At 32.0% G+C, this 12,565-nt stretch overlaps 1 protein-coding gene across 2 annotated transcripts; it reads right to left on the reverse strand.

Annotated features, from left to right (window-relative positions):
• Window positions 1–467: 467 nt before the first annotated feature.
• Window positions 468–11,313, reverse strand: LOC123685951 (diphosphoinositol polyphosphate phosphohydrolase 2-like). 2 transcript variants are annotated; one of them, XM_045625850.1, is made up of 2 exons: window positions 11,021–11,313; window positions 468–1,086 (listed from the first exon to the last, which is right to left on the reverse strand). In XM_045625850.1, the coding sequence occupies exons 1-2, from the start codon at window positions 11,026–11,028 to the stop codon at window positions 606–608; spliced, it is 489 nt and encodes a 162-aa protein (XP_045481806.1). In that variant the 5' UTR covers window positions 11,029–11,313; the 3' UTR covers window positions 468–605. The 2 variants fall into 2 exon arrangements, with proteins under 2 accessions (XP_045481806.1, XP_045481808.1); XM_045625852.1 differs by lacking the exon at window positions 11,021–11,313 and adding an exon at window positions 3,595–3,712.
• Between the last annotated feature and the right edge of the window lie 1,252 nt (window positions 11,314–12,565).

The raw sequence follows: 12,565 nt of genomic DNA on the forward strand, positions 1-12,565 counted from the left end.
AAATCAATTCCATGAATCTCTATAGCTATATCAGTTTCTTGACCTATTGGATTTATCGTTTGAAGTAGCAAACCCTAATATGACTTAATTTGTTGTCGATATTAAATGGCAAGATTTATCACTGTTTTTTTCAAGACAATTTTTCTAAAAAAGCGAGGAGTAGCACTGTGATGTAGTTATCACGTATTTCTATAATTTCAGGGCATATTATGATATATTATGATTGTTAAGAAGGAAAACACTCAATGAAATGATTTAAGTTAAAAAAAACCCATTGTGAGTAAACTTCGCAGTGTTATTTAGGTATGACATTTTAATTTTTTGGGAATAGGAATGGATGAATTTGGAAAATGAAAATAATAAGGAAAAGTTGACAATGATATTGTGACTTAATAGTTAAGATACATTTTGCTTCTGTCAATGAAATTTTGATTTGTTTTAACGTCTACAAAAAAAAGATTAAAAACTGATATTTTACGAAACTTTATTACTCTTTATTAAAAACAACAAAAACATAACGATAATTCTATTATTCAATCTCCGAATGAGAGATGAAAAATTAACAATGAATTTTTAATGAGAAAATGAAATGCATGGAACAGGATTCACAAGGTTTGGATAAGTTTTTTGGGTGCCCTGGACAGACATAATTGTTGCAGATAGTTACGCTGTAATGGTTTATAAAGCGCTACCTGTTCTATGGCTTCCTCCATCGAAAACCATTGCCTCTTCCTGTTTCTGGTCTTAGCCTCATCCCAATCTTCCAGCTCTTTCTTAACAATCATGACGAACACCTCTGTGCGTTCTTTTCGGTCAGGGTTTTCGAATACTCCCAAGCTTCTTCCGACGTTACCCAAGACTCCTGCTTCTTCCATCACTTCTCGAGCTGCAGCATCGCTAGGATCTTCTCCTGGCTCTACACCACCACCTGGTACTTTCCATATGCCAGGCTTGCTACCTGAAGATATTAAGAGTACTTCATCTTCAGCTTCCGACTTGACGCATATACAGGCTGCTCTACGTTTGAACCCTTCCTCATCGTAGATACGGGTTGAACTAGACTTTTCCTTAACCATGCTGCTAGAACTGATTGAAAAAAAAAAAAAAGAATTAGGAAACTATATCACATATATTGAACAAGTGAAAATTCGTTTTTTACTGCTTGTCTGATTTCCTAGACTACTGAACGGATTTTATTTTGATTTTCACAGGGGTAGATTGAGACAAATGAAGTGTTGTTTCATTGAAATCGGATGAAGGCTAATAAAGTTAACGTCATTAAAAAAAAACACGATTGTAGATTTACGAGTGATTGCTTGAAAGTACAAAACTTACAGGTTTTCAAATCCGCGAGAACAAACAAAATAAACCATTATAACTTGGAAGATTTTGAGGTGAAGAAAGGATATCTGGAATTTCCTTCTCGTGTAATTAGAGAAATGTTGCAGCATCTTGTACCGGATCTGATTGATCGAATTAGGGATGAGACGAGCTGAATTTGAAGGGTAGAAAGTAAAGGTTTCAAGTGATGTAATTTTGGAGCCTTGATAACAAAAGGTTTTAACATTGTGGTAGGTACTTATCATAATGAACGAAATCTAGCAAAGAGATTTTATCATAGCGCTGACAAGCTAGCATAATCTGCCTGAGCAATACATCTTCCCTGCGTATTCTTTAGCGTTGTTTGCTTTTAACTAAGCGGGTAGTTGGACCTCTTCATTTTTCATGAGAAGAATGGAGGAATTTCTCGGTGTCACTGATAAAACACGGCGATATCTGCGCAAGTTATCTGAATACGAGTTTCGTAGTTGTCATCCCAGTTGTCTGAATAGTATAAAATTCGGTTATGCAGTCCTCTTGGGCCACCCTTAGGCCGTATTTTTGGCGGTCAGGATACTTGGACGAATTTTATTATTGTCTACTTTTTCTCCACATTAATCTAGCCCGAAAATATTTAAATTTTCTCTAGAATTCCATGAATTCAATTCACGATTTGGAGGAAGAAAGATACCGGAACTTTTTGAACCTGGCGCATTCACCATTCTGTTGCAGCAATTCACTAATAGTAAATGTTCGAATGTTTTGTAACTCGATAGGTTGTATACCGAATTGAAATGCATTATGTCGATAATGCCAGCATAATGGGATGAAAAACAAATGTATCACGGATAATAAGAGATTAGAGTTAATGTAGATAACTCATATTCCATTCATCAGTTCGAAACGTTCGATAATTATTGTTAAATTGCGTGGATCAGATTGGCTTCAAATCAAGATTAATTGAATATTGAAGCATGTAATATAATAACTGATAAAAGAGATTCTTTAGTGATGTTATATTCGTTAAAAATATTTAATAGACGAAATATGAGTATGAAGATCGCGTGGAAAATAACCCTTGCTCATTATTTTTCGATAAAGCCGAATATCTGGATGAGATCAAACGACAGGTGCTTTATCTGGAAGGGAAATTTGAATAAATTGCTTGTATAATATCTGGAACAATATTTAGTCTGAAAGTTAAAATCCTGAAATGAAACCAAGAAACGAAAAAAAGGTTGAAATGCTAAGTTATCCTAAGACGAAAGTTAAGAATTAAATCTAATGAGCATGAACATGAACATGAAAACAAAGAACGGCAGAAAAGCAGAAGAAAAGTAATATTTGTTGAATAACATCTAAAAAAAAAAATCACACTTAATAGCTTCCACGCATTAATGCAACTCACCTTTTCACAAACAAAATATGAACAAATATACCATAAAATACGGTATTTCAAAATAACCGAAATCGAAAATGCTGCTTGAAAAAGAACCAAACTGTAACATAATTACCAGTAATATGAAATATCTTGTAGATATTATTTTACAAAGACTGTTCGAAAAGTGGGGAGTTCAGTACCTAAAGTAGGAGTCCCCACTAACTGTTATTAAAGTAACATCCAATCAAAATGATCTATGCATCTTCTCCTAATTGTGCTCCGCCTTTTAAAAGTTGGTGATTCATATGAATATGACGTATTAAAGAAACGCAAATAAGTATTTGCTGGATTTTTCATAAATGTTTTTGAACGACAGAGTATTTCTTATAAGAAATACTCTGTCGTTCAAAAACATTAATGAAATAATTTTTGAAATCTTTCAAAACTAGAATATATTCTAGTTTTGAAAGATTTCAAAAATTATCTCTCTGCCGTATAAAAATATTTTCGAAATATAGGAAAAATTGAATATGAGAATGAAGGACGCAACATAGACAGTTATTCATTAATTTTAGGAAACAACCCGAAAATATCTACCAAAAGCCAGAAAGATCTCCCTAAAATAATAAAATATAAAAATTTGATACTCTTCGGAATTCATTTCGAATCCAACTGATGAATTAATGATATGAAAATTAGATAATTCGAACGAAACCTAACATATATACAAGAAATGAGGAAAACCTTATACAAAGCTATAATAACATCTAATACAAAAATCAGTTACCGCTCGAAAGTAATCCTCACATATATTTAATTTGAATAAAAACGAAACAAAGAAACCACAAACTAAGTTTTGAAGCTGCATGATTCAATACTCAAATGAAACTCACCTATTAACCAGCTAAAAATAAACACAATTCACAAAAACAAAATCGTTATTTTCGAAATAACTGAATTCCAAAATGTTATTTGAAAACAAACTACTCTCTATCGGAATGAACACTGAAATGAAATGCCTAATAGTGACCTTATATAGTTAAGACAGTGTTAGGAAAGTGGGGAGAGCTAAGTGCCTCAAGTACAAGTCCCCACCAACTGTAATTAAAGTAACAACCAATAATAATTAGCCATTCGTCTTTTCTTATTAAGCTCTACTTTCTGAAAGTTGGCAATTCCTATGATAAAATGTATTATTCTATTTCATCATTAAAATATCATTGCGATATTGAAATCGATGTTAATGAAATTTCTCGTATCGTACTATTTTAAGGTTTTGAAATATTTTGAAGAAAAAATGAATAAAACCATCGGATGAGGTTGAATTTTACGGAAAAATAATTTTGTATAAATAACACGCATATTCGGCACAGGTTTGACATCAATTAATCAATATAAACTTCAAATTATTCTCAATAATTCAGTTTCATTGTTGAAGAAGCTTTCATCTCTTGAGAAGATTTTAATCGAGTTTTACAAAGAATTTACAGTGAGTTTACCATACGAAACTGCTGAAAACGCATGTGCTTCCTTACAGAGGTCTCTTATTAAACCTTTGGCACAGATTTTTGTAAATATATATAGGGAAAATCAGTTGGAATATTGCATTGTTCATAGCTTGGAATTGAAAACTCAAAAGTTATTGAGTTATATTTGAATGAAAAATTGCTTTAGTCTTAGTAAATCGCACTAAACCATGGTCCTACATTGATTTCTGAATATTTCAGAAGCTTTATTGATGGAAATAACAAACCAAAACCAGTTTGAACCCAAGACAAAACAAAATTTGCTGCTTCTTTTCCCTGAAATAGTTGGAGTATAGCAGAGTATTCAAGTGATACAATAAAAAAATGAAATCACAAATTGATGGATTTTGTTCCCACCAAAGGAGTTTGTGACCTATAAAATTTAAGGGATTTAAATTTTTTCCATAATCAGTATTGATTTTTGAAGAACTACGTTAAAACGGAATTAGATGAACGAAAACCACTTTCTTCTGGCAAATAATTGATAATTCACATCGGAAGGAGCTTCATTGCTGCATCGTTCAACAATGCAATTCATCGATGAACTCTAGATACACAGATAGAGTATGTTATCAAAACATCATTTCGTTATTTTTGAATTATCGAGCAAACAACTTTCATATGGGTATAACTTCAAAACCATAGCGAAATGAACCGAGGTTTTCATATCCTGAACTTTCCTTCGAGAGTTATCGTGTATATGACGCTTGCATAGGATTTTGATCTCGAATTATTCAACGGTGAGCCAAACCCAATTATTTGAGTCAATTGAACTCTAATAATCTTGCCAATGTTTCACCTCGAAGGAGTACACAAAAATGAACCCAATCATCGCATCTTTTCCAGACGATTAATTTTTTTATTTCGAAATATTGAACAATTATTTGAGTCCATTCTTGGATTGAACTCTAATAATCTTGCCAATACATCTCGAAGGGATGCTTTATCGATGGAAATAACAAACCAAACCAGTTCGAACCCAAGACAAGTCAAAAGTTGTTGGATTCTCTTCTCTGAAATATTAGAAGTATAGCAGAGTATTTAAGGTTGCAAGTGATACAATGAAAAAATATGTATTAACTGAACACAAGAGGAAAAATAACGAATTGATGAATTTTGTTTCCACCCTGTATGACGATGCAAGCAGAGATTCAGAATTTTTTATTATGAATTAATTCTATATAGTTATGGAAATGAAAAAAAATGTTATCAACGTACAGGATGATAAAAAAAGTCTAAAATTTTCCTAGTACTGATCTGATTTATTCGATTTCAGAGATATTGAAGGCGATAGTAAAGAGTGACAAAATTTCAAAAATTGAAATTATTCGGTGGATTAAGTGAAGAGTTATTGAATTGCAAAAAAATTCACGGAAATTACGGAAACGGGAAAAATCATAATGTTCACGTACAGGTTGATCCAATATTCACGAAATTAGAAAAAGTCGGAAATTTTCCTAGTCCGGATCTGATGTATTCGATTTAAGAAATATTGAAGGATTGCGATAGTAAAGGGTGACAAAACTTCAAAACTTGAAATTATTCGGTCTATTTGTTAAAGAGTTATTGAACTGAGAAATTTAACTCATGAGATAAACATCACCCTGTATATCCCATACGAAGGCACTCAGGAGATTGATCCGTTTGTCGCTTCTTCTTGGGACACCCTGTATGACGCTTGCAGAGGATTTTGATATCGAATTATTCAACGGTGGGCCAAACCCAATTATTTGAGTCCATTCTTGGATGGAACTCTAATAATCATCAAATCATTTCTAAGCTGCATGTTCCTCATTTCATTCCTAAAATTTTTGATATATATTATTATTGCATCTTCTCCAGAAGATTAATATTTTTATCTCGAATTCTTGAACAATTATTTGAGTCCATTCTTGGATTGAACTCTAATAGATCAATTAATCAGATCAGATCAATTAATAATTTTGCCAATGGTATACGAAAAAATGAATCAACTCATCAAATCATAGCGTCAGCCGATGAATTCATTTAAAATCTGAGATTAAAATGTGAACGAGGCCAAAAAACGCGCATTCAGCTCATGAGAATTATGCCATTAAATATTCATTCGCGAAGTTCATGCGTGGGCCCAAGAAAAAGACTATTTAAGTAGTGCTTTCTCCAAAGTATAAATTCCACGGGAGGGTAATGGGCAGAAAAGTTCGTGGAAAGTATGTCCAGAATCCGAAAGAGTGCACCCAAGAGATCGCCGCCTGTTTTACAACAATTGCGTCCCACAATCCGACGCTGAGCATGCGCAACGCTAAGGGTCTGGCTGCACTGCGGCGCTAGAAATCTGCCTCCACACAATTCGTCATGTTTCGTTTTAACTTGAAGTTGTATTCCGAACGTTCCTGTAATCAACCCGTACGCATAATCTGCCGTCCTGTCCCTCCTTCAGCAGCCCTGCTGAGGAGCTAAAATCACGATTCAACGTTAATAGTTTAATTTCATCACTTTGGGTTCCGAGGGTAACCCATCTCATTAGGGGATGATACTAGATACCGCACGACTTGGTTTGGTCGTTAATGATTCGATACAGGAACAACGAAGTACAGCCTCATTATCCACTGGTTTTCATTTCGAACGAATTCAAGTAGAAAAAAAAATTACGAAGAGCCCTGACGAGAAAATAGGAATTTTCGAGAGCTTGTTAAAATTTGTAATTACTTTTTTTTTTCGTTCATTTTTCCACGTGAACTTTCGAATCGTCATTACAATAATTGAATTGACCTACAAACCTTCAATTTATTGAAACAATTATAACGAGCGTATGAAAAATCGTAAAAAAATTAAATATGCAAGTTTGGAATGTTTGATTCCTACCCTTTCGGAATACGCTATCAAATATACCGACATCATTGCAATAGAATACTCTTTAAATTCTATAGAAACTCCACTATGCGAGTATGGCGTATATGAAACCATTGGCCACTAGGTGAATCACAAGGTAACAAATTTTTTTTTTTGGTGCCTGGAATTCTAGAGCTGATTTTAACTATATTTGGTACGCTAAAAATCTGTACATGCAATCCGTTTTCCTCTATCAGCTCTACTTTTTCAGATACATCAACTTATCTACCAACGTGGGTTTCATTCAGTGTATTAATTTATGAGAGTTCCAAAATTATTATACACTAGGGGAATAAATTAATTTCATTTTTTGAAAATTCGATGGGATCAAACAAAAAAACCGCTCCATGGATTGAATTGAAATTCTTTGGCATTTTTGTGGTGATATTGAACTGTAAAACGCACACTCAACATTGATGGTTTTTTCGATATTTTTAATTCAGCGCTTGATTATCCAGAAAGCCTCCAAAAGCCCTTTTTTATCAACTTTTCAAATTAATGTAGAGAACGAAGAGAATTTTTTTCCGAGAATACCAAATCTAATTCTTGTAGAGCATTCATTCAAGATTTCAAAACATCCTCTAAATTTTATGTGCAAACATTTATTTGGTGAGATATTGATGGATAAAGACCAAAAAGTCCTTTTCAATTCAAAGTTCGATATTTCAGAGAGAAATGCTCGTATCGAAATTTCGAAAGAAGGATATTGAAGCTGAATAAACAAGTTATGTCATCCATATAGTGGTTAAGTTGGAAAAAAAATCCAAATCTGTAGGCCGAAAATAAAAACTAAAAAAATTTCGCAGAAATTTTAGACACTGTATTTATTAGGATTGAGCGGTACACGTTGCTTGAAAAATGTTTTCATCATGAGATCTCTAAACTATAAACTTCAAGCTTCAAAAAGCTTTTTTTCGAATTGAGATACGACCATTGTTATCGAAAATACAGCCATTTGAAAAACCACTAAAACTTTCGAATTTTATTTTGATCCTTTAATTTATTACACTAGTATACAGGGTGTTTCCTAAACATGCGGCAAAAATTCAGGGGGTTGTTCCTTGGACTATTCTAAGAATATTTTGTCCTTTGATGATTTTTGAAAAACCTATTTGTTTTGAAGATATAGGGGAAACAAAATTTCAGATAATAACATTTTATTATGAAAAATTACATGAAAATTCAACTCAACCTACAAAAACTGTTGAAAATGACCACCTCTAGCCAGCATACAAGCATCCAATCTTCTCCTCATTGACTGCCGAACCCTTTCAAAAACACCAGGATCATTTCTTATTAAGTTACACCCAGCAATGATCCGATTTCGCAAGTCTTCCACATTTTCTACTGGAGTGGTATAAACTAATAAAAACTGGCCGTTTTTAGTAATTGGAATGTTGTTAAACAAATTTAAAAATAAATTGTACCTACTTAGTAAACACAGTCGGTACGCATTTTTATTTAAACTATTATTAATTTTAAAAATATGAAAAATGTTGTTCGCCCTGTATCTTCGAAACAAAGAGGTTTTTCAAAAATCATCCAAGGACAAAACATGCTTAAAATAGTCCAAGGAACAACCCCCTGAATTTTTGCCGCATGTTTAGGAAACACCCTGTATATTCATTAATGTAGGTACAATGGATCTATTGTCAGTCTGTAATTGAGTATATTCCAGAAAAATCTATAAATAGTGGAACCATTGCCTATCAGGTACCTGAACTGACCCTTTTAATCCCCTAACTCAGGTAAATAAAATAAAAAAAATCATACTTCCTCCGTTAAATATAAAGTTGGGCTTACTGAAGCAATTTGTGAAGGCTCTTGATAAGAATGGGTCATGTTTTGCATATATAGGGGTAAAAATGTATTAGTTTAGCACAGAAAAACTAAAAGCAGGGATATTTGACGGCCCACAAATAAGACAATTAATTAAGTATCCTGCCTTCATAAATTCAATGACTCAAGTTGAATGAGAAGCTTGGACATCATTTGTTGCAGTTGTAGAAAATTTTCTAGGCCAACATAAAGCTCACAACTATGGGTGCAATATAAGTATTAAAATAAACTTTTTACACAGCCACTTATGCCGTTTTCGAGAAAATTTAGGAGACATGAGTGAGGAACAAGGTGAAAGATTTCAACAAGATATTACAGTTATGGAGGACCACTACCAAGGAAGATAGGATATGCACATGATGCCAGATTACAGCTGGAGTTTGAAAAAGGACTGCTTAAAAAAACATGCTTTATTTTTTTAGGTTAATAATTTTTAGTATTGCTTTCTCTGAAGAATATGAAAAAACATATTCGTTAATCAGATCTGCTCGTTTAGAATGAAATGATTCATATTAAATGCTACTTTGAACAGCATACGAACGAATCACGATTCATTAAGATAAGAAATCAGAACATATTTTTTGTACTTAGATGAAATTTGGTATAAAAATACAACATAGAAAACCACTATGCAAAACCATTCCAATTTCAGTGTATGAATTCGAAATTTTCTCTCATGGTTGGAAGTCATACAATTAAAAATATGTATTAACTCGAAACCAAGAGAAAAAATAACAAATATATGGTTTTTTTTACATGAAAGAAAATATCATCCTGAAAAAAATTACCGATAGGTTTATAATCCCCAAAAATTTCGAACAACTTTTATATAAATTCATCAATATATTACCTATATTTTCTTCAGATAGGAAATAAAATAATACTTTCACAATGAGGTTCAGTATTGAAACGAAATCTATTGAACATTTCACTTAGTAAGCAAACAAGAGAAATATCACAAATTTATGATTGTTATGAATTTATTCAATTTGTTGGATTCCCGAAAAAACTTCCAATTTCCAATTCCAAAATCGAGCTAAAATAATATCAAACTATTGACAATAGTTTTCAATTCATTCAGAAGAATTTGAAAAACTGTGGCAGGTATCAGAGAGACAGATGGACATCAACGTCACAAGAAGGCAGATGACAGAATTGATCTTATTCGATATGAAAAGAAGAAACAGTATCAGATTCTCAGAGAAGTGTTGAAATATTTATCGCTAAATGAACAGTTAATGACAAGAATTTGCAAGCTAGAATGATTCATTAGGTACCTTATCTAGTATAATAATCGATAATGTACTTAGTTCAAATAGTTTACGAGAACTGCTTTGAAAATCTTTTACAGGTGGATGGATTTTCCTTTATGCTGATTATTATCAATAATTAACTTTGAAATCGTTCAATAAGTGAAATATATGTTTTGTTTATGGGAACTATTATTATTATTAACTCGAGATGAGTTATAATAAGAAAAAATATATTTTTTTCTGACAGGTGTCAACCTCAATATCGAACCATGAGATCTTCGTATCTGAATGTATAGTCTAACAGAATGAATGTGGGTATCGTTTAATAAATAAGGGATCACATCATCAAAAGAAGCACGATTCCTTAGAACATTTAATGGAATTTGTCTTAAAAAATGGCTACATTCCAATCAATTTAGTTTCTTCACTATCGTAAACTGGACTTTTTCTTTCAGAATGTTCAGAAATAAAATATAAAATGGAAACATTCAACCATCAACAAGTTGGAGGAAATAATTTAAAAAAAAATGCATTCTTGAATTAATGACCTATAGAGATGAGGTACGATAAAAATTAATTACTTTTCAATTGCCAATAAGCCATTAAGACTAACAGTAGATTAAGTTAAAGAAAAAATTATACCCAAGACTACACCGATGAATCAATTATTATTTATTATTGAATCTCCGAAATTATAAACAAACTAACAAGAAAATGAATAACTTATACTATTTAATATATTTGATATTCCACCAAGTCACTAAGGCATTTATAATGGCCGACATATTGTTCACTGAATTTCCGATACAATATACAGAAAAAAGATTTACCTTTCCATTATCCCTTCAAGAGCTTTCTATTCAAATTTGGAATTTTCGGTGTGGATTTTTAGTATTTTTTCGTTGATATATTTCCAGCGTACCTACATGTAAAGTTTTGGGTTTCAATCACTGTTAACTCTTTTAGGTTATTTTCAGCCTATGTTCGAAATTCCTCATGAAAAGTATTAATTTCACTGTTTATAACTAAGCCCAATTCACAATTTCAGACACTCCGATTTTATTTTTAAACATAATCGCGCATGACATACAACGAGATTACAGCACACTATCAACAACTAAAACTAACGTAAAACGATCTGAGACGACGCAATAGGAACTTCGTAATATGGCGTCTGCCACGTTGCCAACAAATACTCATCATCAGAAAATCTCAGGATATTTCTAAAACAAGTGTCTGAATTTTTATGCTAATTCTGTTTTCGTCTAGAGGTTGTGGGAAGGCCTAATAGATTTTTTTTATATCAATTTCAATCAGATACCATGAAGCGATTTATTTAATCAAAATACTCCTTTCAATATTTAAAATTATATCGTGCACTCAATGAAAGTAATAGTAGAATAAATATTGCAATACTGGAGAAGTTCATTCATGCGCAGGACCGGAAGAAGAAAGAGGAACAAGTTTGAATATATTTTTGATCTATCTATCTTTGATTCTATTAAAAATGTATATTTAATTTATTTATATGTCGATATATTGGTAGAACTGTAACTGTTATCTTCAATAATGTATTTTCAACTCAACTCTTGATCATAATCTCAATGGAAATGGAATAATTTAAGTACTTACAGGTAAAGTAGATAGCATTCATCATTTAATTTTTCAGATTAGATCATTTCAGCAACAGAATTCTGGAAGAAAAAATCAATTAGCAAGTTCTGAAAATATTGAAAAAGAAAATTTTCGATAACAAAGATAAATTACTTCTCTTATCTATTAAAGAATGGATTGCAAAGTAATTGAAATTTTCTTTGAAATACAAGGTTGAACTAGTTATGATCCCTGTTATTGTAAAATTGAAAAAAGGGGACACGATATGATGGAATAAATCAAAACATACCACTACAGCTGCTTATGCACCGAGAACTTATTTGAGAATGTATTCTTTCCTGTGATAAAAAGCTCATGAAAGCTAAATATCACTAACAAAATCACTGGTATCAATTTTCAATAAACTATTGTAGGTACTACTGAATAATGCCAGTATTGTGTATGAGACCAGTGTGAGTAAATAAATAGGTGAAATAAATAAGTATAAAATTTTTGTTTTGATAACAACAATATATTGGTTTATTATTTATTATGAAATAATGAACAACGCTCCTCAAATCAAATTTAAAACAAAGCTTTTCGCTTGAAATTTCTTCTTGCTTCATTATTTACAAAGTTGATTGTAGGTACTAATGAGGGAAGAGATTTTGTTGATGGAATACCATGCTGTCTTCAGATCAGATAAGTCAGGTGATCGATTTAATTCGGATGTTCTTTGTTTTTTCTTCAGAAACGAGAAAATAGCGTGATCTAGCTTATAT

This window comes from Harmonia axyridis, chromosome X (assembly GCF_914767665.1).
Source record: "Harmonia axyridis chromosome X, icHarAxyr1.1, whole genome shotgun sequence".
Classification (NCBI taxonomy): Eukaryota; Metazoa; Arthropoda; class Insecta; order Coleoptera; family Coccinellidae; genus Harmonia; species Harmonia axyridis.